General features: G+C 38.9%; 1 protein-coding gene across 2 annotated transcripts in view; it reads right to left on the reverse strand.

Annotated features, from left to right (window-relative positions):
- Window positions 1–2,912: 2,912 nt before the first annotated feature.
- SNX10 (sorting nexin 10) overlaps window positions 2,913–26,891 on the reverse strand; it is a 63,092-nt gene continuing 39,113 nt past the window's right edge. For both annotated transcript variants that reach the window (XM_074367327.1, XM_010968643.3), the window contains exons 3-7: window positions 15,930–16,016; window positions 12,811–12,911; window positions 12,126–12,224; window positions 5,187–5,399; window positions 2,913–4,732 (exon numbers count right to left, since the gene is read on the reverse strand). In XM_074367327.1, coding sequence (XP_074223428.1) covers window positions 4,651–4,732; window positions 5,187–5,399; window positions 12,126–12,224; window positions 12,811–12,911; window positions 15,930–16,016 — 582 coding nt within the window. In that variant the 3' untranslated portion in view covers window positions 2,913–4,650. The remainder of the gene's footprint in view (window positions 4,733–5,186; window positions 5,400–12,125; window positions 12,225–12,810; window positions 12,912–15,929; window positions 16,017–26,891) is intronic.

A 26,891-nucleotide genomic window follows, 5' to 3' on the forward strand; every position in this document is an offset into this window, starting at 1 on the left:
CTCTCCTCGCACGTACCCCCTCTCTCCCCACCTACATACACACATTAAACCCTGACCCAGGGCAGTTTCTGGTCCCAGAGGCACGCGCTTCTTCCCCAGCGACCCAGTCCCGCCACCGGGCGCGGGAGGTGGGCGGATGAACGCGCCAGCGCGCCCACCTGCAGGTTTTAAGGTTCTAGGGAGACTAGAGGGGAAAAGGGTTAACTAACGTGTGCAGTGCGGGCGCCGATAAAACATTCGGAACGCGTGGGATTCGCCCACCTCGCCGCCACCCCAGGGCGCTCCCGGGCCCCTCCAGGCCTCAGTCACACCCGGGCCGGCGGGGCGTCGTCGCCCCCTCTCGGTCCCGGCGGCGGGGCCGAGGCCCGCAGCGCCGCAAAAGAATCTGCAGAACAAAGACTCGGGTCCAGCCCGAGACTGGGAACCACTGCCGCCGCCGCCACCGCCGCCTCCCCGGCTCCGGCCCGGCCGCCCTGACCCAGCCAAGCCCGAAACCCACCCGAGCGGCGGGGGCGGCTCCACGCGCGCTCCCAAACCAGCGGGGCCCAGGGGGTCATCGGTATTCAAAGTTCCCTCCCGCACCAAACCCACCACCCAAGACCCCTCTGCATTATTGTTATTTTTTTTTTCAAGCGGCCAAGCTGTCATTCTAACGCTGGGAAGAGGGCCTCGCGGTACCCACGTCCGAGGCACGTGGGCGGGGGGGAGGGGTGTGTGCTGCGGGTCGGAGGGGTGTGTGCTGCGGGTCGGTGCAGTAAATCCTGTCTCTTTGCGGTAGTTGTTCCCACTCACCACCCGCCGCCCCCTCCACCCGGGTTTTTTTCCCCCCGCTCTTTCTTTCCGCCGCGCAGTTGCTATGGGTTACCAGGGCGGTTGCCATGGGTTACCGGACCGAGGCCGGCTGGCTCGCTACCTGCCACCCAGTCACCGCCGCCTCCGCCGCCGGCGGAGCGGCCCAGGCGGGAAGAGGCGGGAGCGCGCGTGTGCGAGCCGCGGCGCGGGGAGTGTGCGCGAGCCGGCCGGGCGCCGCAGCCAACAGGCGGCCTGGGTGCCGCCGCGGGAGCGCCGCCGCTGGTGGGGTGGGGGGCAGAGCTATAAAGAAGGCCCGGAGGTAAGAAACAAGCCAAAACATAACCACAAGTTGTGCCCGTACTGGGCCTCTGGCAGCAGAGACAAGCGGTGAGGGGTTTTGGATGCATCTACACTTCTCGTCGGGGGAGAAGGGGTATTTTCCTCTTAGCATAAGCCATTTGCATAGTGTCTTTAGACTGGAGTTTAAATTCAGCAGAAAACTGTAGCTTAATTTTTTTTTTTCTCGTTTCCTCTCTATCTTTTGAAAGAAGTCTTCGGAATTTTGAAGAAAGAGAGAAGGGTCATTAACTACCAGAGTTTGCGCAGCTAAAATAAATTAGTGTCCAATGCACTGTTCGTAACAATGATCTAGAAAAGTTTCCAGCAAGAGTGAAGAGCAATTGTGTCTGACTTAAAGGGATAATGGTGACTCGTTTGTGAGATGCATATGGCAAAGAATAGTGCCAAAATCCTTTGTAAATGTTTCAAATTTAAAGAAATTGTTGCTTATTTATATCCTGAAATTTCTGAACTCCATTCTACTAAAATGTATTAATTTTTTATGATCTTCATGTACAAAGAAAATTGTTAACTATGCTTTGAATGTTAAATCGCAATAACTAATTTCAGATAACTTTTTGTATTTGAAATATTGTATTTGAAAATATGTATATCTATATACGTAGATATAAAGGTCTATATTCCAAACAAAAGCAGGAAATTATATTGAAATAAATTGTTTCTTCCATTTAAAAGATTGCTGCATTGTATTCGTAGGATACCAACTAAGTGATTTAAATATTAAAAGGAAGATTATTTAGAAACAGAATAAGCTTTCGTTATTTCTGTCTTAAAATTTTAGAGGCCTTTTGTGAAAAAGGGTCTTCCTTTACAGCTGAAATACTGAAAACCTTATTTGTACCACAGTAGCTCAATAATGAAGAATCCTTAAGGCACTAAAAAGCAAACTGAGTTCCAGACTATATTCAATTTACTGTTGAATATAATGGTAATTGTGGCTAGGCTAAATGAATTTATTTAAATAGCCATAAGAGAAATTTTATTCTTTTACCTTACTATAGTAAGGTTATTGCATATCACTTGTTTGTTTTTAATTACTAAGTAAAATGTGAATTAGGCTCAAAAAGCTGCAAGATATTTGATATCTTCAGCAACATAACTACTGGAAGATTAAAATTTTTGTTTTTCCTTAGTAATTTTTAAAACTTGAAAGTTTAACTACAGTTTAAATCACTTTCTTCCAGGCGAGACTTTAAAAGCCCTACGTAACAGGTTGTTGACTTTCACTGTTGACATCTTTGGGTTACATATAAAACCAGTTCTCAAACAAAACACATAAATGAGCTTTATAGGCGAATAGTTTGCCCTTTCAGAATTGGCCAGGGAAATACAGTTTTGCTATATGTAAATCAAAAAGCATCCAGGATTTAGAATTCTTTAAACTTGTTACATATAAAATAGTTTTGAATAAATATCTATTCTATTTAGTTATTTAAGTAATTGTTTCATTTTTCTAAAGAAAGCTTTGTTTAAAAAAAAATTTGCCAGAGAAAAATAAGAGACTTGAACAAAGCAAGAAAGCCATTGGGGGCTGAAGCCCATTTAAATATCTCAGCTGCAGGAAATCAGTTTTAAGATGCAAGTGCTTAGATATCAAAACCAAACCAAGGCTAAAAGCCTCAAATATATACAACTATAGTGAATATTAAAACAAATTTTAGCAAAGTTATTCATTAAAAATTACTGATCATTCAGAAACACACTGAATGTAGATCTGAGAAGACATATACTCTCTTGTATAAAATAAGCAGTTCAACAAATTAAAGTTTTTTTTTATGTTTAATGTGAAAATGATGATCGCATGAAGTTTACAACGCGTAGTATTAGGCATTACTTAATATCAATTTGATGGCTATAGTTACATCATCTAAAATTACATGACAATTGGTGGCACATTATATGCTTTTCAAAACTGCTGTAAAACAGAAATAATGTGAATGCACGGACATATGACCAGGGAGCTGGAGATCGCGCTTAAACAACTAGATGGCAAACTTTACATGCTAGCAGGATAAAAAGAAATGGCTAAGTCTTTTTCCCCCTGTATTAAATGATTAATCTTAGATGACAAAGTAACAAGATCCAAGATACATTAAATCAAAATATTTACAAAAAGTTCAATAATGTTTTAGACCAAACAAAAAACAAAAAGGCGAAATTAAGGAAATCATTTGTATTCTAAATTTAATTTTTCTCCTGTAGGTTCTTAGTTATAAGCATTTCAAAAACTTTTTAAATAATATAATAATTTTAAACTCCTCATTAAAATAAAATAAGGTGAGGAAACATTTAGTTAAAGCAACAAGTTATCGCAGTTATGTAACAATATCTTCCTTTTAATTTCAGAGATATTCTGTACCATTCAACAAGGAAGAAACTTGGACAATTATCTCAAAAAAAAAAATGCTGCCTCATCTGAAATTTGAAGTTCAATGTAGTTTAAGACATTTTATCTTTGGACCACTAAAAAAAAAAAAGACATTTTATTAAATTATACCAATCCTCAAGCAGATGCCTTAAAAGAAAGTTCTTTTTAAAAATGAATAATTAATTCTGAAATTAGCAAGTTCATATCCTTTTCTAAATTATGGGAATATTTATTGGCAAAATTTATTGTTATAAGTTCCTACTTTAACTTAAAGATAAGTAAGAAGCAACCACCACAACCACCACTGACACTGAAAGTTATCTGGTGATAAGAAACTGCACATTAAGTGAGAAAATAAATCATTAACCTATAATTCTAATTACACACAGATAATGAAAACAAATGATTTGCTTCCAGAAACCATGTGTTAAAGCTGATTTTGGACAATGAAAATGTATTTCTGAATCGATGTGTTGCAAATAGAAGCAAAATGACTAGCACTAATTCTGGGTTTTTTCCCTAAGATGTCAACATTATTTTAACATGTCTCTATTCATAAGATACATTTTCTGTCTAAGTATAAGAGAGAATACTGGAAGTGGTAAACGCCTAAAATATTTCAAGCCAACACCCCAAAGCAAAATGTTTTCCCAGTGCAGGGGAGGCACCCACAAAATATCAGCCGCCTGTCGGAGAGAGGCGGTCTGTCCTGGGCCATGAGTCTTCCTAGTGGTTAGGATCATACCTGCTGGGTTTGCACTGACGCTGCCCCAAGAAGGAATGCTCTATCTGGATTTTAAATGCTACCTACTTACCTATCTTTTAAAATTCAATAAAACCAACTAGGCTTTTTAAAACATATAAATCATGTCATTTGAGGGCAGGATCTTGATTTACCAACAACGTATGCCTGTCGAGGAAGGTACTGCACCCACAGGCTTTTAGCTGTTTACAGAAGCTTAGGCACAAGAAGACAACATAAAAATACCACTAATAAACAACACATCTTTACAAATTTAAATACTTAATATGACGGTAAGCTTTAGGTAAGCATATGTTGTTTGCAGGCTTTTTTCTCTATGACTGGACATCATTGGCTATTCCTAAAATGGTAACATTAGAATTATTTTTCAGGATTCCTGCAGAGCTGGGCTCATTTTACATCCGTGTGAACTGCTGTCATCACTACTATGTCCGAACCCAGAGGATGAACTGGAAAAGAAGAGAGGGGAAAATAATAAAAAGAGGAAATTGGTTTTCACAACACACTCAAAGCCTGAGTAGCAGAGGAGAACTTTAATTATCTCCAGTCACAAAGAGAGACAGGAAATTTGGACTTTTAATTAGCCATTTGGAGTGCAGTTGGATATTTTTTTAGCTAGATAATTTAAACGCGAATAATTCAAGTCTGACTAAATGAAAGTCACATAATCAGAATGCAGATAATTGAATTTCTACTGCATTCATTAATTCAGTGTGGAGGTGTGTGTGAAGACTACTATGATGAGCTGTCACAGCTCAATAAAATCTCAGTCAATTAATTTTTTCATTATCTTAGTATTACATCAACAAAAGAGTGAAGTGTGTGTATATATCTATACACATGCATATGTGCACGATGTGTTATATAAATACGTGTACAGTAAATCAAAATGCCAGGAAATACCTTTCTGAATCATAATCTACATCATTTTCTTTTTTTCCTTCTTCTTCTTCTGCAGGGAAACGTCTGTTCATCAAGGCAAACTTGTGAATTGCTTCTTCTACAGAGTACTTAGTCTGCCCAGAAACACACGCCTCGATGTCTTCTGAATTCAAATGGCTCTGCAAGAAGAGGTGAAGGCTGCTATCTGAAAGCAAGAGTGCGTTCTGCAGGACCCTATGTAAAAGATGAAAGGAGAAATAATCAGTGGACAGGGATGGACAGAGGGTGGCAGAGAGAAAAGCATTAGAAATGTGGCAACGAAGTCATTTCTCTAGTATGGCAAACTTTGCATCAGTTATAGACTCTGCCTAGTAAAGGGATGAAAGCATATGTTAACTTTTATTCAATTATTTGGAAATTTAAGTAAGTAAAAACATGAAGCTAATAGTTAAGAACATCTGTTAAAAGAATAACTTCAAGGACATTTCTTCAATTTAACCATCTGTTATGACCATGTGGATTAATTATGGAAATATTTTGCTTATATAGTCATAGAAATTTATTCTACTTAAAAAAAAATTTACTGCCAAGCAGCACGTCAATTCTGTGATCTTTATTGGCTAGGCTGTCATGAAACATCAAAACTTTCAACTACTATTAAAAATTATATTAAAAAGTCAGTACATTTCTCAGCATGTTTTACACTTTAAAATTTTACAAGTATACTTATATACATCTTTACAAGGGCTCAGTTGAGAGGTGGCTTTTTTTTTTTGAATACTTAAGATTGACTAGACATTTCTCCAAAAGCTTCAGCAGTATTGCGTATCTATGTTGTTAAAATGAGTCACTAAATAAAATTGCTCCCAGCTAGTTTTACCATACATATCTTTCAAATATGGTAATTTTGTAATCAGTACCTACTAGCTTTCCGACATTCAGGATCAAAGTTTACAAAGAGAGTACAGATTTCAGCTAGGGCATCAGAACTACATGGAGAATTTAAAAACCATCATGGAGCAAAATCTACATATGCTCAAATTCATATTATCCGTGAATGTGCCTTTTTCCAAAATGCATGTCTTGGAACAGGAAAATAAGTCAAAGAACATTCTGTATTTAAATAAAAACTGGTTTCAGCTTTTTAGCCAAGATTTTGATGTATGATCATTTAGTCTCTATTAACAGTTCAATAATGATATAACATGAGACACTAAGACCAGATAGATGTAGGGGACAGAACTGAAACACTGAAATTCAAGTATATTTCTGCCCAACATGGGATTTTTCCTACAGAGAGCTATGAAAAACAGATTATGTATTCCAGACCAAATGAAACTTACCTTATATTCTGCATTTTAAAATAAGTAATGAGACACGTAAATCTCTTTTGGCCATTCATACCAATTTACTTAAAATCCCCAATACTTCCTTCTCTTCCAAACAAAATAGAATTATTTCTTCAAGAAGGCAAATGTCTAAAAATGCACAGTATCGAAACCAAAATCTAGCTGTCGCCTTTGCTTCAAATAGGCTTACAAATGTAGTATGAGAAAATACTCTTTACTGACCTACTGAAAGGAAAAGTAAAACCTTTGTGCTTTTTTAAAAGGCAGAATCTCAAGCAAAGCAGCTAAACACTTCCACTGCCTCCATGTCCTCCGCCCTGGGTTCTCCTAGAAGATGACTGTATCACATGATAAAGGTTAATCTGCCAAGTACAAGTAGTGAAGCAGTAAGTCCCTTTCACTGCACTTTCAGATTTATTTTCTGCATTTACAGATGTTTACCGCTCTTGTTTTAAATGCTTCAAATCAAGAGAAGATTTATATAGCAACAAGCCATTAATATTAACTTGCATTCGCTGTGAAGTTTGAACGGAGTGTTTCCTGTGTCCTTTTGTCAGTGGTTTCCTGCCAGCAATGGTACAAGTAACTGTTCATAGAATTATACTTACTGCTTTGTTTCTGTTGGAAATGTGTTCTATTTTCCTTATAAAATAATGGGTAATCTTTAAAATTGATTTTAGATGGTTCGAGGCATTACACCACAAAAGTAATGAGCACTAATGCCAATGATATTGGACACAAATTCATTTTAGCTTTATTTCATGTCTAAAGCAATTCTACCGAGCCTTGAACTGCTCACGCGCTGTTATTAACTTGCTAGTAACCTAACACATGGGTACAGCAAACAAAAGTGATCAGAGTCCAGGCTGATCGGGACCTCAAGGCTACCGTCCTTTTTCTTGAGCTATAATTCAATTTCCAATTTTACTGTACATTAGACTCATTATTTCCCAGTGTTTTCCGCTGAATACTGCCACCTGGAGGACACACAGGTGAACAGCCAGAGGGAGCCGGCACATCACCCAGCTCACAATTCTGAACCCGGAGAAAGGTGTGGCTGGGGAGGGGACATCTGAACACCCGTGCAGGCCCAGCGTTCAAAGACAGTACATCTGCAGGGCACAGTTTAGGTTTTCTAAATTCCCTCTCTCTGGCTGGCAAAATTTACGCCACCAGACTCCACGGATATGAGTTTTAAATAAGCAGAAATAATTTATTGTATTTATGATTTTTATTTTCAGTCAAGTGTTTCATTCCAAAATTAAAAATACAAAATACAAAATTTGGGGAGTGTTTTCCCATCCAGTTCAGTGAGCATAATTAGTTCATTTTAAGTAATATCTGGTTTACTGTATATCACAGAGAGTTATGAGCGCCACCATAATATTAAATCATTTTTTTACTTTAGTCATGTTTGTGCCACTTTTTCCACAAATCTAACAGCAGAAAATCAACTTCAAACTTAATATAAAGAGTACTTTGTAAAACAGTCAATAAAACATCATCTTTGTAAGCCTCCATAAAAAATAAATGTATACAACTTTCAAGCCTTTATAAAAGGAACAAAAAATAGCCTCTAGAATTTTAAGGGAATTTCTGAAGAGATATTTACAACATAAGTCAAAAGTTATTCCTTTCTCCATAAGAACTTTAAACTAAACAAAGCAAAACCTGTTTTTCCTTGAATTAAACACAGTTGAAAATCTGGTTTTCCTCAAGATGATTTTATTAGGTGTATTATATATCGGTTCAGCTGAGAACATATATCGCTGTGCAAAACCACGTAATCCTAACTAAGGATGCCCTGAGTCTGCTGAACCCAATGTAATGATATACATACACATCTGTTTAGCATGTGGAAGGTTAGTGGTTTGATGTAGGAAAAAAATTTAATTCGGCCTGTTTACCTGTTACCATGAGAAAAAAAATAAAACATACAAATCTTCATTGAAGGCATTCATGATCTGTGCTGTGGTGCCCTCTACTGAACACAGACTTACAAAAAGTGTATGTGTGTGTGTGTGTGTAAAACTAGCTGTAGTGTTTCCAAGGTACCCTTTTGCAAAAAATTTTTTTGATTTAAATTCCTTAAATTTTTAAGGAATACAAAACAGTAATATAGAAGTACATGTAGTTACATGCATGGGATGAATTCAGTCAAGAAGGAAAGCCCAGCTCCCATTTGTGACAGCAGTCAAATGTAAAAAATTAGTAGGATGCCAGAGTTTATAATTTGGTCTACAATTTTTTTCACAACTATTAGTAAAAGTGACTTACAATTTATAATTAGCCCGGGTGGGGGGGAAGGGGTGGAATCTAAAAGTTTCTGGCCAAGATGGAAGAAAAATGAATATGTTTGGAAAATCTCACAATCATACTGACCAAATTTAGCTAGCATTTCCGAGTTCTTCTAATTATAAACCTTCCAGTTCCTGGGATTAATACAGTGCCTCCACCTTTCTTATAATTTCCTTGTCTATAAAATTGAGATGAAACTTGACTCCTAATGTTGTTGTTAAGTATTGAGTTAAAACATAAAAAGCTAAACATATAGCCAGTATTCAATAAAATGGTACATAAATTATTCTTATTTGGTGCCTCGTCAAAAAAAACAAGTTTCTAATTCCTCTGTGAAAACTGGCCTGGATATGCACTTTGCTACTGAATATGTATTATTTCACAAATGATCTTAAAATGAAAAAATACATATTATATACACACACATATGCACAGAGACAGCAGCATTTTGGTTTCAAAGGGTTTGAACATACATAGTACTCTTGGTTCATAACTTCAAAACTTACCTAAAACCCAAGTTTTAAAAGTGCATGCTAAATATCTACAACACAGGCATGTTTCACATTTTAATGCTATGGTGTTTCCCTCTCAAGTTCCCCGAGTGCTCTACAAACAAGGCACACAGGATACTGATGGTGGCCCTACTTAACGGATAACCAGCGGGGCCTCAGAGGGCACAGGACACAGTGTCAAGATGGCCGAGTCACATATCACATCCAGTTTCCCAAAGTGGGTTTGGGCTGGAGGGAAAGGGGGTGCCCCAGGCAGAGACATGCAAGGATGCTATTTCTACACCAACCAGACTAAGAACAGCAGGATGACGCATAAAAATCTGAGGGACACAGAAAAGGGTGGGAAGGATTTGGAGGGGCCACAGTATTTAGGGCATTTAGGTCAGGACTGAATCCAACTGTGTGGTATTAGACTGTTCGCTTCCTTCAGGTTCAAATCACACAGAAGCACCAGCTTTCATTTTTATTGTGAAACTCATCAGCTTGGAGACTAATCTTCACAGACCCCAGTGAAACAAACAGCACAAGAGAACTTGGTGTCTGTCTGATCCATGATTTGACTTCTGGATGATAATCCAGATCCAATTTTATTGAATCCAGCCATCCCCTGGTATGTATACAGTTGCTTCCCCACTAGAAGGAAAGCTTCAAAAAGACAAGGATATGTGTCCATTTTGTGCAGTCCTATAACCCCAGGACCCAGCCTGGTCCAAAGGAGTCATTTAATAAATAGGTTTTCTGAGTCCTTTCTGAGCTGTCATCTGAGGAACACAATGACCCACAAGGTCGGCAAGGCACATGTTACATTCTCACACTCCTTAGAGCAAACCCAGGCCCACGGGATTCAGAGGCCTGTCCAAGGTCGCAAAGCCAGACAAACATCAGGAGCCAAGATTAGGGGAGACCTGGAACCCAGTTCCTCGAGCCCCTGACCCAGGACACCCTCCATTGTGACCTCTGCATCAGCTTCAACCAGCAAACTGCCAAACAACACAGCATCCAAAAATAACCTCAAGGAAGCCCCAACCCCTGTGGCCCAACGACACTCCATCATGAATTTGGTTGATCAACTGTAAGGAAAGGTCATGTTCAAAACAATGAAGCGATTCCTGATCAAAAAAACATATGCCCTACGCTTAACCAACAACATAAACACGGAGATACAAGCTGTCCTTTGATCTCAAATCAGGAGGCTTCTCTAGAGAAAACACTCAGATCCGCAGTGCTTACGGGGACTGCGGGATTTCACTAGCCCTGCCCGGGCCTCACGGGCAATGGTCAGTCCGCAGCTTCCCCGAGCAGCATCTGCAGTGACAGCCCACTCCACCAACTTGGCTGCAGGGACCACATCTTAAGGGAAAGGCCATCAGCCACCTGGGTCTCATGCAGACAATTATATTGGAGCTGCCCCCAAAGGGAAAGGGCAGAGAAAACCTGGCCAGGTCTTTGTTCCGTCATGTCTATGATACCGCAAAGAGTAGTACACTGTGATCTTTTCCAACGACTTGGCTCAGTTAATCGGTTCTTCTGGTGTCTTGTCATTTTTATTCCTCTGGCTGCTTTTTCTTTTCCCGCCCTCCCACATTTTATAATCTTGGGTTTTTCTGTATGTCTCCCTGACCCCTTCAAAGGAAAGGAGTGATGTCAATGTAATAGGAATAAATATGAATATTCATGTGCATACTTAATACTCCAACCCTTTAGGACTGAGCCATATGGGGACAGGGCAACATATTATTTCAGCTGAGCTCCAAGGTACCACATAGTAAACTCAAAAGGAGATCACTTTAGATCCTGAAGCTAGTAGAAAAAGAAAGTTCCGGAGACGGGGCCCTGCCACTCACTAACTAGTAGTGCTAAGACTTAGCCTATTTCCTTATCTATCAAATAGGGAGACAGAAAAATCAGCTCCAAGCTATTTCATGTCTAAGTATATTAAAATAATGGCCGACACTTGGATACCACACGTTATACGTCAGTCTGTTTTGAGTGCTTTCCATTCATTAACTCATTTAATCCTCTCAACAACCTTATGAAGTAGATACTATTACTACCCATTTAATAGATGGGCAAACACAGGCACAGAGGAGGTAAAAGACTTGCCCAAACCCCAGACAATAAGTAGCGGAAGCAAGATTTGAACCCAGGCAGTCCGGCCTCAGAGTCTGCGTGCAAACCAGTGTGCTGTCCCATGGGGTGGGTATTCCAGCATTCCAGAGTCGGGGGAAAGAGGGATTTCGGTAGTGTGAATTCACGTCACCTTAACTGCCGTACCAACCATCACCAAGTACTCCAGAGTCAATAACCCACTGAGACCATTCAAACACCACTAAGTACTCCCTTGTAAACATTCCCTCCAAAGCACAGCATTCACCTATTCATTTAGAGCAGCCCACTGTAGAGCTGGTTTTGGTCTGTCAATCCCAAATGTAAATAAAGACAGTTTTTAAGAAGTGCCTTTTTAATAAATCACATTAATTTCCTGGCAAATTTTAGTTTTGTCAGCTAAACTCCCAAGTAATCTGGCTCCGCTTTATAGCTTAAGGGAGAATATGTTGTTATCTGACTCAGTTCATTGTTTTCTTTCTGGAAGGTTTGTCCTGAAGATGCACTGTATGATGGGAGCCACAAGATGGAGCTCTAATATAGGAAATGAATCACTGAGCTTTGCTCCAGAGCAGATCATTAGCATTTCAGAAACAGAAACATTCTTGCCCAGCCATCATCCATGGGACACTCAGCTCTTGCAAAACGCTTCACTCGCATCTCCTGTCTGCCCACGAGAGTTTCTGCATACTTACTTTCTGAGGAAATCTTCCAAACCCTGACGGCGCTGATCTACATGCTGGCGATTGTTCATGTTGAAAAACAGGTTTTTAGATGGGAGTTCTGGCAGTTGTCTTAGGAGAAAGAAAAAAAATTAATCATCAAATCAAAGTGGTTTAGTTACAGAAATCCCTCAAAATGAAAGCAAATTACATATGTTAATTATGACACAACTATTATACAGTTATATATACTATATGGTTATATAATAAGGGTATGAGGATATCAGTTAACTCAAAGAAAAACATTTTAAAGCATTTTTGAGGTCTTTCATAGTCAATGCTCATAAATGTATGTATAATTCAAGTGACAAATTTTGAATTCAGATGCAGTAGCCAAAAAACTAACTAAAGCTAGATACTACAAAATCCTTCATATTTTATATATCTTAACACACGTCAATTTTTTCATGGAACTATAGCTGATTTACAATATTGTGTTAGTTTCAGGTGTACTGCAAAATGACTCAGTTATATGGGTGTGTGTATATTCTTTTTCAGATTCTTTTCCATTATAGGTTATTCCAAGATATTGAATATAGTTCTCATGCTGTACGGTACATCCTTTTTGTTTATCTATTTCATATATAGTAGTGTGTCAAAATTTTAAATATTGAATATAATAATAAAGTCTCCTCAATACACTCTTTAAATCACTTACACCAGCAAAGCATTGCTTTGGAGTCTCTGCCTCAGCCACACAAATTCCCTGTATCTTCTTCGTACACAGGATGTTTTCATTGTAAAACACATGCTATTGGTCTGTTTAAAGAAAATGAAAAATATAAGCCTCACTTGAAGAAAAAAATGCTTTTCTTATATCTATAACTCACCATATGCCCCAATATCCATTTAAAGTAGGATTTTAAAAACCAACAATACATTTGCATTGATGTCAGACTCAAGTCTTGCATATAACCCATCAATCACTTTTAAACACGAGAACAGCATTTCCTTTCTCTACCAGAGGTGCAAAGGAGTGTGATCGAGTGAAAAGAGGCGTGCGGTGCCCAGCACAAGCATGTGCGTGGGGGACCCAAATTCCAGTCCTGCCTCTGCTATAGGGCAAGTCACTTAAACCCCAGTTGCCTGAATGGTAAAATGGGGTTTGTACCTTCCTATTTCACAGGGCGGTTGTCTGGACTCACAATAAGCAGGTAGCAAATGTCATCTATTAATATTACTATCAGTTAGTAGACGTTGGTTTCCTTCCAGCTACCCTAAGGCAGACTTGGAAAAGCCACCCTCAGAGTCCCTACCTGAAGCAAAACATCGATGCTTCTCCTTTGAGTAAACACAAGGCTGGTAAATATGTGTGTTTCTCCTTTGGGTAAAACAACAGACTGGCAAGTATTTGTCTATCAGTTTTGTAAGAAGATCTCTATTCTGCATAAGTTCTATTTCATCATCTTTACACTGCCAAATGAGAACAGTTTTTTGCCTCCAAGACACAGATTATTTCAAAACCTGTATTATTATTCTACCCCTTAACACACACCCAGCAGTTGTTTTCCTTGGGAAATGTCAGTGATCATGTGCATTCGTTCTTAACTATTCCCAGGAAATGTATGGCATGTTTCCTGGTATTCCTGAACTTTATAAAAATGCAAAAAAGCCTCAGGATGCAGAGGGTTAAGAGACTTGCCCCCAAAGTAGTTACTGACCTAAATCCCATCACTGACGATACGGCAGCGCAACACGCTGGATGGAGTTTGTGCAAAATAACGTTCTGTGTGGGTTTCAAAACACACCAGGGCCTCCCTCTAATGTAACCCTTGGGGACTCAGACAGCAGGCCGCTGAAACACTAGAATTTTTCCCCTAACAAGGCCTGGGCAGGCCTCCTTTCAGTGCGCCCTCCCCAGAGAGGACCAGGCCACGGCAGGGACTGCTGCCACCTCAGGTACAGCCAGGTCTAGTTAACTCCCTTCCATTTCTCTGCTCAGCATCACTGGATGCCAATAACTGGCATCTGGTACCCACACCAGACGAGGATATATCTTATCTAAGTCTTTCATTTGCAGGACAAGCTCAGGAGAGTATATACTAAGGACAACCTACCTCTCAAGTCCATTTGGTTAAAACTCCAAGTAAATGCGAAGACTTCAGAGTCGCCTAGCATCATTTCCCTCGAGGGTAATTTAAATGAGTTAAACCCCAGCCTCCCTACCTGCAAAGCCCTACGAGTATACATGTACACGGGGCTGACGAGAACTCTGCCGGCTCCCCGGCCAGTCCTAACCGTGCAGCAGGTTGAAGCCTCCTTGGGATCAAATGACATGGCGATCACTACTTGAAATTCTTCGAAATCTTTTGGCTTGTTTCTGCTACCTATCAAGCCCAGATTTATTCATTGTCAATTTATTAGCACTTCAGAGCACCGCCAAATAATATTTGTGGAACCCATCATTTCTGGGTCTAGATGGACACTTCTGAATTCACATCATATTATTTATGTAGGAGAGAAGGCTCTAGACTTCCATTAACTCCCTGAGGATAATTCAATGTCATATCTCCTCTAAAATGTACCATCACCCACACATTTTTTAAGAGGAAGTTAAAAGGCAACTAAAGAATTTCATTTCATTTTCAAATGCTTAGTCTTACACACCCATGTTATAATTTTCCACACAGAATGTACATCTGGTGTGACCTTATGAGTAAAACCAAAACAAAATCGAAATACAAGGCATATCCCTGTACAATACAATCATCACAAAAGCAGTTCTGAGTTTTTACTTTATTTTCTAAGTTGGGGAACTTTGGAAGGAGAGAAAAAAAAAGAGAGAAATTTGTGGGTGGTATATGGGTGACCAATATACCAATTTAGCTATTAACAATGGGAAGCTTAAAGGATGGTTAAACTCTGTCCCATTTGTGCTATATATATGGTCACAGATAAAATCTGAGCCCATTTCTATGCCCTCAAGTCTGGACTAAATCAGACAGAAGAAGTGACGATCTTCATGATCAAAGGTCAATAAACTATATGCAGCCCTTGGGCCAAATACCATTCACCACTTGTCTTTATAAGCACATTTTTATCGGGACACAATTATGCTCATTCATTTATGTGCTGTTATGGCTGTTTGCGCCCTATAACAGCAGAACTGAGTAGCTTTGAGTCCTTATGGCCCACAAAGCTGAAGACATTGACTATCTGGCCCTTTTCAGGAGACGATTGCTGACTCTTACTCAAAATAATTAAAGGAGGCCACACACCACATGACACTGTTCAAGAGACTATAATACAGTATTATTTCCAAATAAAATAAGTAATTTTTAGTTATTTACTTATCTTAATTACTCAGAATCTAGGCTAAGGTAAAATAATCGCACAGAGCCATTTCCTACTTTCTTGTTCTAAGTAAAAAACATGGCACATCTCTTTTTCCAGAGAACTCTATATCCTCTCAAAACTTAAGATTCATCAGGTAATACAGTGTCCAGAAATATGCTACAACAGATCATAAAGAAATATCATTAATGAGCTATAAAAACTGTGAATTTTAGATGTATTCACATCTTCATATATGAAGGCAATAAACATTAAAACATTAATATTAACAAGGGTACAATAAGGAATTCAAATAAGTTAATTTTTCAACTTAGGAATCATCGTACTACTTCATTAAGATACAAGCATTAGTTGTAATCATTCAAATTCAGTCCTGTGAATTGGAAAATTATTTATAAATTTCAATTATATCATAGTATCTCACCAAATGTATGCTACCTAAAAATGACTGTGACTTCTCTGGACTATTGACGGCATACTTACATGAATACAGATCTCATAGTCAATATAAGAATGCCAGAAGTCCTCCTTCTGAATCCGAGGATCTCGAACCCAGACACTTACAAATTCCTGTAAGGGCATCGCAAACAGAGAAACGTGTTTCAGAACTGCATGCAGCTGGAAGAAGCTGAAAGAAATGAAGGGGCTGGAATAAAACTGAAATTAGCTTTAATGGTTGCAATCTTTTAAAAAAACAAGAAGTAAAGTTAATGAATCAGGCACCACAGGAAGTCCAAAAAACACTGTTGCCAGAAATGGAATTTTTAGAATAACGCAAAACTGAGCTGGGTGTGCTTTGGGACAGTTTTACAGGTTATGTGAAGACAATGAGAAAGGATACTCTAAAACTATTTTAATTTTGTTTTAATGTTTTTATTTTTTAATTTTTATTTCTCTTTTCTTTTGGGGGAGGTAATCAGGTTTGTTTGTATATTTGTTTGCTTGTTTAATGGAGGTCCCGGGGGTTGACCCAGGACCTCATGCATGCCAAGCCTGCGCTCTACCACTGAGCTATACCCTCCCCCCTGATTTTTAATTTTTAAGCATGAAAAATAGGCTCACATTTTTCATCAAGTTTTAACAGCGATTATTTCTTACTTTCTTCAACTCTCTGAATTAAAACTTCAGTCCTGCCTGTTAAACCACTTGCTAGAACACAAATAAGAGAGAGTGGCAAAGGTTATGTGAAAAGCAAGCCGTGAGCGCTGGAAATGACTTTGTGCACCCCAGCCTTCTGAGAAGCAGCAGCACTAACTTAGGAACAGAAAGATGAGCACCTTTGACACACTTCTATTTTTTAAATCTACTTTCCCATATACTAAATCGTTTCATCGTCATAACAATTTCATGCGATAGCTAAAAGTTAGAGAAGTTTAAAAAAATACAAAGTAGATCATTTTGTTCCCTTTTAAAGATAATAAGAATAGGAAATACGGAGTAAAGTTTAAAATATACTATTTTTTAAAAAGTGCTCTTTACTGAATTAGCTTAGTTTTAAAATATGAAAACAGGTACAACAAAAAAGTGTTAGGTTTGGCACAATAAACTATATTTATTTAGTTAGTTATTTTTTAATTGAAGTACAGTCAGTTATAATGTGTCCATTTCTGGTGCACAGCACAATGTCCCAGCCATTCATATACATATATATATTCGTTTTCATGTTCTTTTTCATTAAAGGTTATTACAAGATATTGAACGTAGTTCCCTGTGGCACAATAAACTTTAAAAGTATCATTTACTCACTTGGTGATTATAAATTTGCTAATTGAATTTCATTTTTAAATATTTTAACTCTTTCTTTAAAAAAAAAACAAAAAAACGGCTTCGGGGCTGAAATTTGAGGCCTTCCCGATTTGCTGAGGCACATCTGAGAAGTGGGCCATCAACGCTCTAGAGCAGAAGAGGAAGAAAGATCATGGGGGTTTCTGGACAGAGCATCTCCATTCTGTTATGCAGATAATCAAATGAGAATTTTCAGGACAGAGGATTAAGAGAAAAGGAGAAAAAGAGTCCACATTCCCTTAAATAGCTTTTGCCACCTATCAAGTCTCAACTTCTAAAGCAACGCCTTGCTCTTGCGTCGACGACCTCTGCCCAAAGCTCGACCTCCGTTTACAGACAGGGATTGTGAGTTAATATTCCCATAAGTCTTATTTTAACATCTTTTCATTATGTGTTTTTAAAGTCATTTGGAAGACAGAGAGATCATAAAAACAAGACACAATATAGCAATGCTCTAAACATTTTGGCCATTATTTCTTAAAAGCGCTTTCTACATTTCAAGCAGGACTATAAAAACAATTGTTCAAGCGAAACAATTGTTCAAGTGAAGTATATCGTTAAGAGCCCCTCATTACATACAGTGTGATGGGGTCAGGATAACTAGATCCTGCCCAGATGTGGAAATGAAACAGAACCCAGGCACCCTGTATGTGTGTGTTTGTGTGTGTGTGTGTGTGTGTGTGTGTGTGTGTGTGTGTGTGTGTGTGTGTGTGTGACTCATTTTGCTGGAGTGCTTCTCGGATACCCATAGGTCTTAGTAGGAATGAATCAAGTATCAATGAATCAATGAACTTAAGGACAAACACCAGAGGCAATGGTAGACCACCCCTACCCTCCAAATGCCCCCACCCATTCAGGGCTGCATTCTGACCTTCATGGGCCCTTTCCTCCACAAAAGAATATTAAAAATCACACTTTACAACTGCCCTGGCATAAAGATGAATATATTATTATATAGTAAAGTCTTTTCTTTGACCTAAAGGTTCATTTCATTCTTCTGATTTTGCAAGAAATTCAAACATTTTCATGGGCCCCTAAAAGCAGTCTGGGTGCTGGGCACGGAGCCACATGGAGAAGTTGGCCCCAGGTCCTACACTCTGAGCAGGGCAGGATGCTGACAATAGCTGACAAGGTTATCTTGTCCTCTACAAGCAGGACCAAGGGAGAAGGCTCCTAGTCATCAGGTCACATGGAAGCCACGCTCCCTCACAAGGTGCCAGCAGCTCCATTTTTCCACTGGAGAGGCAGACCACAAGGAAATTAAATATTTCCAACAGCTCCATGTTCCACATAACAGGAGAAGACATGCACCTGTTACTGAAATGGGCCTTCACACAGGTTAAACAAAATGAAAAGACAAAGAAATCCATTTGTCAATTCGCTACAAACTTGTCATTCCAAAAAAAAAAAAAAAGGTTTCTGAACTAAAACTATAAAATTCAGAGTTACTACAGCGTCACAGACCCCTTGACCACTCAACATACTATTAATTGGCGAGGGGAGGATAAAGCTCAGTGGTAGAGCACATGCTTAGCATGCATAAGGTCCTAGGTTCAATACCCAGTCCCTCCATTAAAAAAATAAATAAAAATAAACCTCATTTCCTCCTCCCAAAATTAAAAAAAATAAGTAAATAAGTAGATTTTTAAAACATACTATTAATTTATTAATTGCTGATGGTAGAAATGACAAATAGTTCTCAAAAAAAAAAATTAGAGCTTTTTATCTCCCTACTTGTTTGCTATTGCCCAAGAATTAACACATAAACTTTGAGTAACATGTTCCTTTTTGGGGAAGAAGTACTGGATTTATGGCCACAAGACAAGGGGTAAATTCTGAGTCACCTACTTCCTAAATTATGAACTTACTCACTGAGCCTCTGTTTCTACATCTGTAAAATAGGAATGATGCCCATCCAACCTATCTCAGCTGTTCGTTAGCAGGATCAAATTATAAACTACCTGTGAAAGCACCGGGAAATTTGTCATTAAGTGCTATAAGAATGTAAAGCATTATTACATAGAGGGGAAAATGCTTATATATCCAAAGCATGGAGGCCTTCCCATAGGCGTTGGCCATAAGCAATTCATAAATGCTAAATCAGTTGTATATCTTTTTTAAGCATAATTTATTCATTTAAGAACCCAGTAGCAAACATTCTACAGTGTAATTTTTCAGCAAAAATTGAAGCAAAGTGACCTCAAGATTTCATAGAACTTGCTCAGAGCAGGCCCCTCACATTATCTGTAAAAGGAATGGACAGCATAATGACAAATTAAAGGATCTATCTTCCTCATCTCAATGGGTCGAGTTCTCAGATTCTACCATTATTATTATTACTCATTACAGCTAATCATTATGTAGGGAAGGGCATATTCAATACATACTCTAAAGACATGCTGGAAAAAATTTTTTTCTAAGAACACAGCTGTGCATTTTAAATGCACACTCAAAATTAACTACGGTGCTAAGGCTCCAAGTATTTTTTTCAATCCTGAAAATCTTTGATTTGATTGGAGTGCTAAATGCTGAATTCTTCCTTCTTGTTCCCGTCAACACTGCAGCAGCCCTGGGAGCCATCCGGCTGTAGTTCTCGCCCTGTCACGATTCCAGGGTGACCTCATCCAAACATGGGGTTTCAAGCGCTCAGTATGAGCTGATGACTCTCTCTCTATCCCCTAGACATCTCTCCACACATCCAGCCTCCTGCTAGACAGCTCACTTGGAAGTCCAATAAGCACACAGAGTCCACACCCTTCCCACATCATCCTGCTGCCCAGCTCGTCCCTGACAACCCTAGCCAGAAACTCAGAGTCCCCGGGCTTCTATCTCTGGCTCACTGACCAAGTCTTCCAGATTCACCCTCCTGTGAACCACCTACAACTCCATTCTCTCTGCTAGCACTCTGACTCAAGGACTGCTTGCCCAACCTCAAAACAAGGTCTGCTAATTGATCCCTGGGCCTGCATCCAATTCACCCCCTACACTAAAACAAGAATGGTTCCAAAGCACACATGTGATGATGTCATTTTCCTGCTGAAAATCCTACAAAACCTGCCCCATAACCTTCAAGATCAAGTTCAAGCTTCTGAGGCAGCACAATACAGCCTTCTATGATTTTCACTCTGCTTATCTCCAAAGGCCAAGCTCAGGTCCCCATACGCAACATGCCATTTCTCACCTCCACGCCTCTGAACACGCTGTTCTCTCAGCCTGGACTGCTGTCTCCACCCCCACCTTCCGCTTTTTCCTTCATCGTGGTCATCGTCTTCCTTCTTTCAGTTTCTGCTCACTGTAATCCATTTTCAAAGTGCAAATCAGTCTCTAGAAATCGTTCTGGAATTCCTCTGGAAATTTTCAGATTCACCCAGTCTGATTACTTTGACTCTCCTCCAAGCCCCTACTGCCTCTGGGCAGGCCTTACCGGACTATAACTACATGTCGGCCTCCTCTCCCAGATGCTAAGCTCCTATAGGGTAACTTAGGCTGTCGGTACAACTTGAGTGCCTGAAACAAACAATGCATTCCATTAATATCATTTAATCAATAAATGAATGCCTACAGGAATAAATAAACTGCCTTCAGGGGAAAATAAAAAAAAAACAAGATCAAACTTCAATTGAAATAAAAACCTCACCAACTTGGGTTCTTGGACCCCATGAATTAATGATGTAATTTAGCAGCTGGTCTAAAGTTTATCTTCATTTAACAAACCCCTTCTTCTAAGGATGTGCCAATTAACAGCACATGGCCACAAGAGCAGCGTTAAAGATCTGTGAGAACCAACTGTTTCCAAGCACCCTAAAGAACGCCAGAAGCACCTATTTACATAGAAACAATTGAAAATCATTCTGATTGTGCCAATAACTTGAGCCCCCTAAGACTTGTACCAGACAACAATTTGTTTGCCTAGTTGGAGTTAAAATACGTCCTTGAAAGTAATAAAAGTACATTTGTTTTAAAATATTCTATAATTCAGATGGGCCTCCCCTCCCCCACTCTGCAATTAGTAGGAATTAGGGAAGTTTCAGGATACTTCCAGCTACGAATAGCACACCCAGGAAGCCAAGGTTCACCTACAATCTCTTAATTAGACGCATCCCTCATGAAGCTGCCTGCCATGCTTCAAAGGAATGTTGACAGTCTGTCAGCCACAAAGGACAGCTCCAAGTTCCATACCTAGAATCATATGGATTTCCTATGAAAATTGCTTCAGTAGCAGCAGTTAGTCAATTTAATAACCTTATTAAACACTTTAATGACTTCTTGGGCCTAATGACTATGCCTAGCATGAAGGAAGAAGCCAGGCAGAGTAGAATTAAAAATTTAAGCTAACTGATCCCTACTGTTCTCCATGTGAAAACAGGCTTCTGAAAAAAGAGAGACTGCTACACTCTTTGAAATATCTAATTCCTGTTTTGTCTTATAATAATCACTCTTTGATTTCAATGTACCCTATTCCCTCCCCGACCCCATCCCAGGTTCAGCCTTGAACTATTCACCCAGCTACCCTGTCTTTTTTAACTTAGCCCTGATATAAGACGAAATTAACAATAAAAGTAACCGTACTGTACGAAGCACACACAGGCGGCCAGGCATGGTGGTAAGTGTTTTACACGTTCTCCTTTCATCTTTACAACAATCCTAAGAGGTCAGCAAGATTATCATCCCATTTTACAGATGAAAATAAGGCTTCTAAAGCTTAAGCAACTGACCCAAAGTCAAATGGCCAATAGGCTGAGCTAGGTTTCAAAATCTGGCCTGCCTTGCTCCAAAGCCTGTGCTCTCAAACATGTTCTATCTGGTGGTTCTTTTAGCAATCATAAATCTCCAATTTCACCGTTCAATGAATTATTTTGGAGAGAAAAAAAATGACCTTCTTTGTTATTAGCTAAAATTTCAGTTCAAACAACATGCTCTCCTAAAACTCTGTCCCACCAGCCTCTCAAAGGCCTTGTCTTCTTTTTTATATTTCTAGCACCAAGCACAGTATTGGCGCTCATTTGTAAGTGCTAATGTTTGAGAATTAATTAACCAATTTATTGTTTTGAAGAAGATTCAAAAACAAAGGATATACAGGTTCTGTATGCAGAAAATTATAAGGTGCTATTGAAAGAAATCAAAGAAGTATCTACTTCTTTGCGTAAATCTAAATACGTTTATTCTCTACTGTGTTCTTGTATTGGAAGACTCAACATAGTAAAGAGATAAATTCTCCCCAAATTAATCTATAGGTTTAAAGCAATTCCCATAAAAATCTCATCAAGATTTTTTTTGAAGACATAGATGAGCTTATTCTAAAATGTACATGGAAAGTGAAAGGCCCTAGAATGGTCAGAATAGTTGTGAAAGAGAAGAAAGGAGAAGGACTCCTTCCTGATGTCAAAGCTTCTTACTGTAATCAACATAGTGTGGTACTGGTGGAGGTGGGCAGATCAATGGACCAGAATAGAAAATCCAGAAATAGACGTCTACAAATATGTCCCACTGATTTTTTTAGGGAAGGAGGTAATTAGGTTTATTTTTTTTTCCAGATAAAATATTATAGGTTTATTTAAAACTAAATTCTTAATTCTATTTATTTATTTTTTAAGTGGAGGTACTGGGGATTGAACCCAGGACCCTGTGCATGCTAGGCAGGTATTCTACCACTGAGCTATCCCCTCCTCCTATCCAACCAATTTTTGACAAGGGTGTAAAAACAATTCAATAGAGGAGGGATAGCCTTTCCAACAAGTGATTCTGGAGCACTGGACATCCACAGGCCAAAAGATGAACCTTGACCTGAACCTTGCCCTTTATCCAAAAATTAACTCAAAATGGACCATAGATTTAGATGGAAATATAAAACCATAAAACTTTAAGAAAAAAAAAAGAAAACTTTCAACCTATGATTAGACAAAGAGTTCTTAGACTTGACATCAAAAAGACAACGCATATAAGGAAAGAGATAAATGAGGCCTCACTGAAACGAGAAACGTATGCTGGGCAAAAGATCCTGTGAAGAAGCTGAAACGATAAATTACAGGCAGAAGAAAATATCTGCAAATCACTCATCCCTCAAAGGACTTGCAGCTAGAATATATAAAGAACTCTCAAAACTCAACAGTTAAAGAAAAGAACAAAACCACCAATTAGCAAATAGGCAAAACACATGAAGAGGCATTTCACCAAGGAGGACATACAGATGGCAGACAAGCACAGGAAAAGATGTTCAACATCACTAGCCGTTAGGGAAATGCAAATTCGCATCACAATGAGATGTTCCCCCTTAACTACCCCAGTTTCTAGCGGTATTCTTACTATTTTTTATTTTAGCCATCTTGATAGGTGTATTTTTAAAAGCTTCCACTGTAATCTAGCTTTAACCCTTACAGCACAATAAATAACTCTGTGCCATTAAAATATTTACTCAGATTACAAAAAGAGGAGTAGAGACAAAAGCTAATAAAGCAGATTCTCGAGCTGTTAGTTTTTCATAGCCTGGATGAGAATTTCCTATCACAAAAATGAAAACTGGTTTCATTTCGTGCTTACTTTCTCAGGACTTTCTTTTTTTTCCTATTCCAAAGTATATACAGTTTTACATGCTTATGTATTTGAACTGGAGTTTAATTCATTCAATTAAAATGCACTGAGTCCTGACTCGGTGCTAGGCACTGTTCTGCACAAGTAATGACAACAGGATTTAACCAATGCCTCATTCACCAGGCTTCCACACAGGACTCCCACGTAACTATCTTAAAACTAAAACTGAGCCCATTTTACACATGCTACATTCTGTATAAATAACAAGCTTGAAAGGCAGAAGGAATGTATCAAGTAACCTTCCTTTATTTCCTGATAATAGTTATGACAAGTAACCTAAAAGACATACTACAGGGGATGTCACTTGCTGCTTTATAGCTCAGAGTGTGTTTAAATGCCTTGCTCTGGCAATTTTGAATCATGATTTTTAAGAGAGCTCTTATTACTTCAGGATAAATAACTGTGGATGAGCATCAACTAGACCTGCCTTTTACATAACTTATAATAGTTCATGATGTTGTAAATTTCTTTACACAAGGACTGCCCAGAATTAAGGAGAGTTACCCTTTTGTATCTCATAATACATTAGGAAAACTGCAGTGGAAAAAGCAACAAGAAATAATTGCCAGCCCGTGTTAAACTACACCTAGAGGACACGATCAGCAAAATCCAGGATGCAAAAACCTCCATGGGTCAAAAGATGCAGTTTCTTCAACAAATAAATTGCACAAGGGGAAAAAGGGCAGAATAAGAGATTTTAAGCAATATATTAACCAAATACAATGCATAGTTTTTATTTGGATCATGCTTAGAACAACCAAGTATATACTTTTTTCAACATAACCAGGGAAACTTGAACACTGGCTGAATATTTGATGGTATGAGGAATTAATGTTAATTATTTAAGGTGTGATCATGTGGTTTGCTTCTAAGAAGGGTCATTTGCTAGAAGTGCATACTGAAATATCTATAGATGAAATTATGCCAGGTCTAAAATTTGTTTCAAATTACTCACTGTTTGGTAGCAGGAGGAAATGGGTGGAGGTGGGGAGATGGCTTGGTGGTGAATTAATAATGTGTTAACTGTGAACCCTTAGGAATAGAAGAGTTCATCACATCATTCTCTCTACTTTGTGTAACTTTAAAATGTATAATGGAAAGTTAAAACTAGAAAAAGTAAAAGAAAAGAAGGAAAGGAGGAAGGGAAGAAGAGGGGGAGGCCATCTCCAGGGGACTGCTTTACGAAAAGAGACACGTGTGGCACTTGAAAGTGAAAGTAAGTCACAAACATGGACCTAAACGCGTTACCCGTGAGTTCATTGTGTACTGACACCATTAATGTAATGGTATCCTAACACTTATTTACCTTTAGAAAACAAGAATTTTTTCATTATTATAAAAATAAAACATGTATGTGGTTAAAGAAAGAGAGAGAGAATTTCAAATACAGACGAGTACACCATGAAAATGAAGTCTTCCTCCTACTGGACCCTCCTGGACTCCCAGTTTCTTGTCCACCTATCCAGGACTTTTATATATTTTTAATGTTATGTACATAATTAGCAAATATATGTATGTATGTGTGTGTATATATATAATTTTTAAGGTAAATGAGAGCATATAAATACTATAAATACTGTTTCATACATTGGTTTATTCATCGCACAATCTTTTAGAAATCTTTATATGTGAGCATATATAATTCAATGTTATTTGTTTATTTTAGAACAGTTTTAGATATACAGAAAAATTGTTCAAAGATAGTAGAGAATTTCCCATACCCAGTTTTCCCTATTATGACATCACATCACATAGGCAGGGAGGGAAGGAGGAAGGAACAACAATGAATTGAGTTTTGGGGAGTGGAAATCTGTCTGGTCTGGTCTTGTCACTTCCCTTCAAAGTCCCCAGCACCACAGGACACCAGGTGGAGGCCTGGCTTCTGGGATGTTCTTTAATGACATTCAATGGTTCCAGTTCAGTTGGTTTCCAATCAGAAAATCAGAATCGAAACCATGCTTTCCAAGAGCAAGCCCAAAACGTTACCATCAGTCAGCATAAGCGTATCTCCAACACGTAAATGTTAAGCTTAGAGCCAACACATCCTTCTATTCCTCCCTGCAGGGCCCTGCGCAGGAGGGACCTCACAGTGCCTGGAACCTTCCCGGACCCACTGGGTCTGCTCCACTCAGGGTATCCCCTGCCATGGAGCTGATGAATTTACAGTCACTAGGATGTCAATAACCGGTCCATTGCCATTATATCCAATATGAAGTACGTACATTTTGAAAGAGAAAAAACTCATACCCAAGAGATATGAATTTTTAAAGGTAGAATTCAGCCATCATGATCCAGGAGAGCTGGGGAGACAGACAGACAAGACAGACACACAGACACACACACACACACGAGGTTTCAGCCCACCCTTCCAGTCACATCACCCATGTAGGACCACCCCACTCATACCAAGTGAGCCCTGGGCAGAGGAACAAACCCAGTGCCTTGGAGGGGCTAGAATGTCAGACTGCATGAAACTGCTTATTCACATATCACATAAGATGAGCTCAACATGGCTGCACCCAAAGGTCCTTAGTAATATAGAAAAATCAGTGTTCATTCTGGACATTCAAATAGAAAAAGAACAAAAATGCCTGACTCCAACAAAAGACACTGTCCTGAACCGTGTCTCCTGTCACAGCCACCTGACTTTCCATTAGGATTGGGGGTTCTGTCTCATTAAACAGAAGAGTTGATTCAGTTGGGTCCATCTAATTATTCTTATTAAAATATGTAACCATAATATTTTAATTGTAAATTAAAGTTGCATGCATGAATGACTCTGAATTCATTTTAATTTTACAATGGCCCAATGCCAAGGCCTTTTTATGGAGAAGATCCATCAGCTCGGATACTGCTCTCCTGGGAATTCAAACCAATGCACAAATGGAACATGTTTAACTAACAAGGGAGCCTCTCCCAGCCTGTTCTCCTCTCTCTAGATTTATTGCAGCAATAAAGCTATTTTAACAAGAGAGATTGCAATTGATTCCCCAACACCCCCTCCTCCAAATCTTTTTCAAAAAATTAATAATTTACCAAACTTCTAGGCTGGCACTACCAGTTAGGTGGAAA

Source organism: Camelus bactrianus, chromosome 7, assembly GCF_048773025.1.
Source record: "Camelus bactrianus isolate YW-2024 breed Bactrian camel chromosome 7, ASM4877302v1, whole genome shotgun sequence".
Taxonomy (NCBI): domain Eukaryota; kingdom Metazoa; phylum Chordata; class Mammalia; order Artiodactyla; family Camelidae; genus Camelus; species Camelus bactrianus.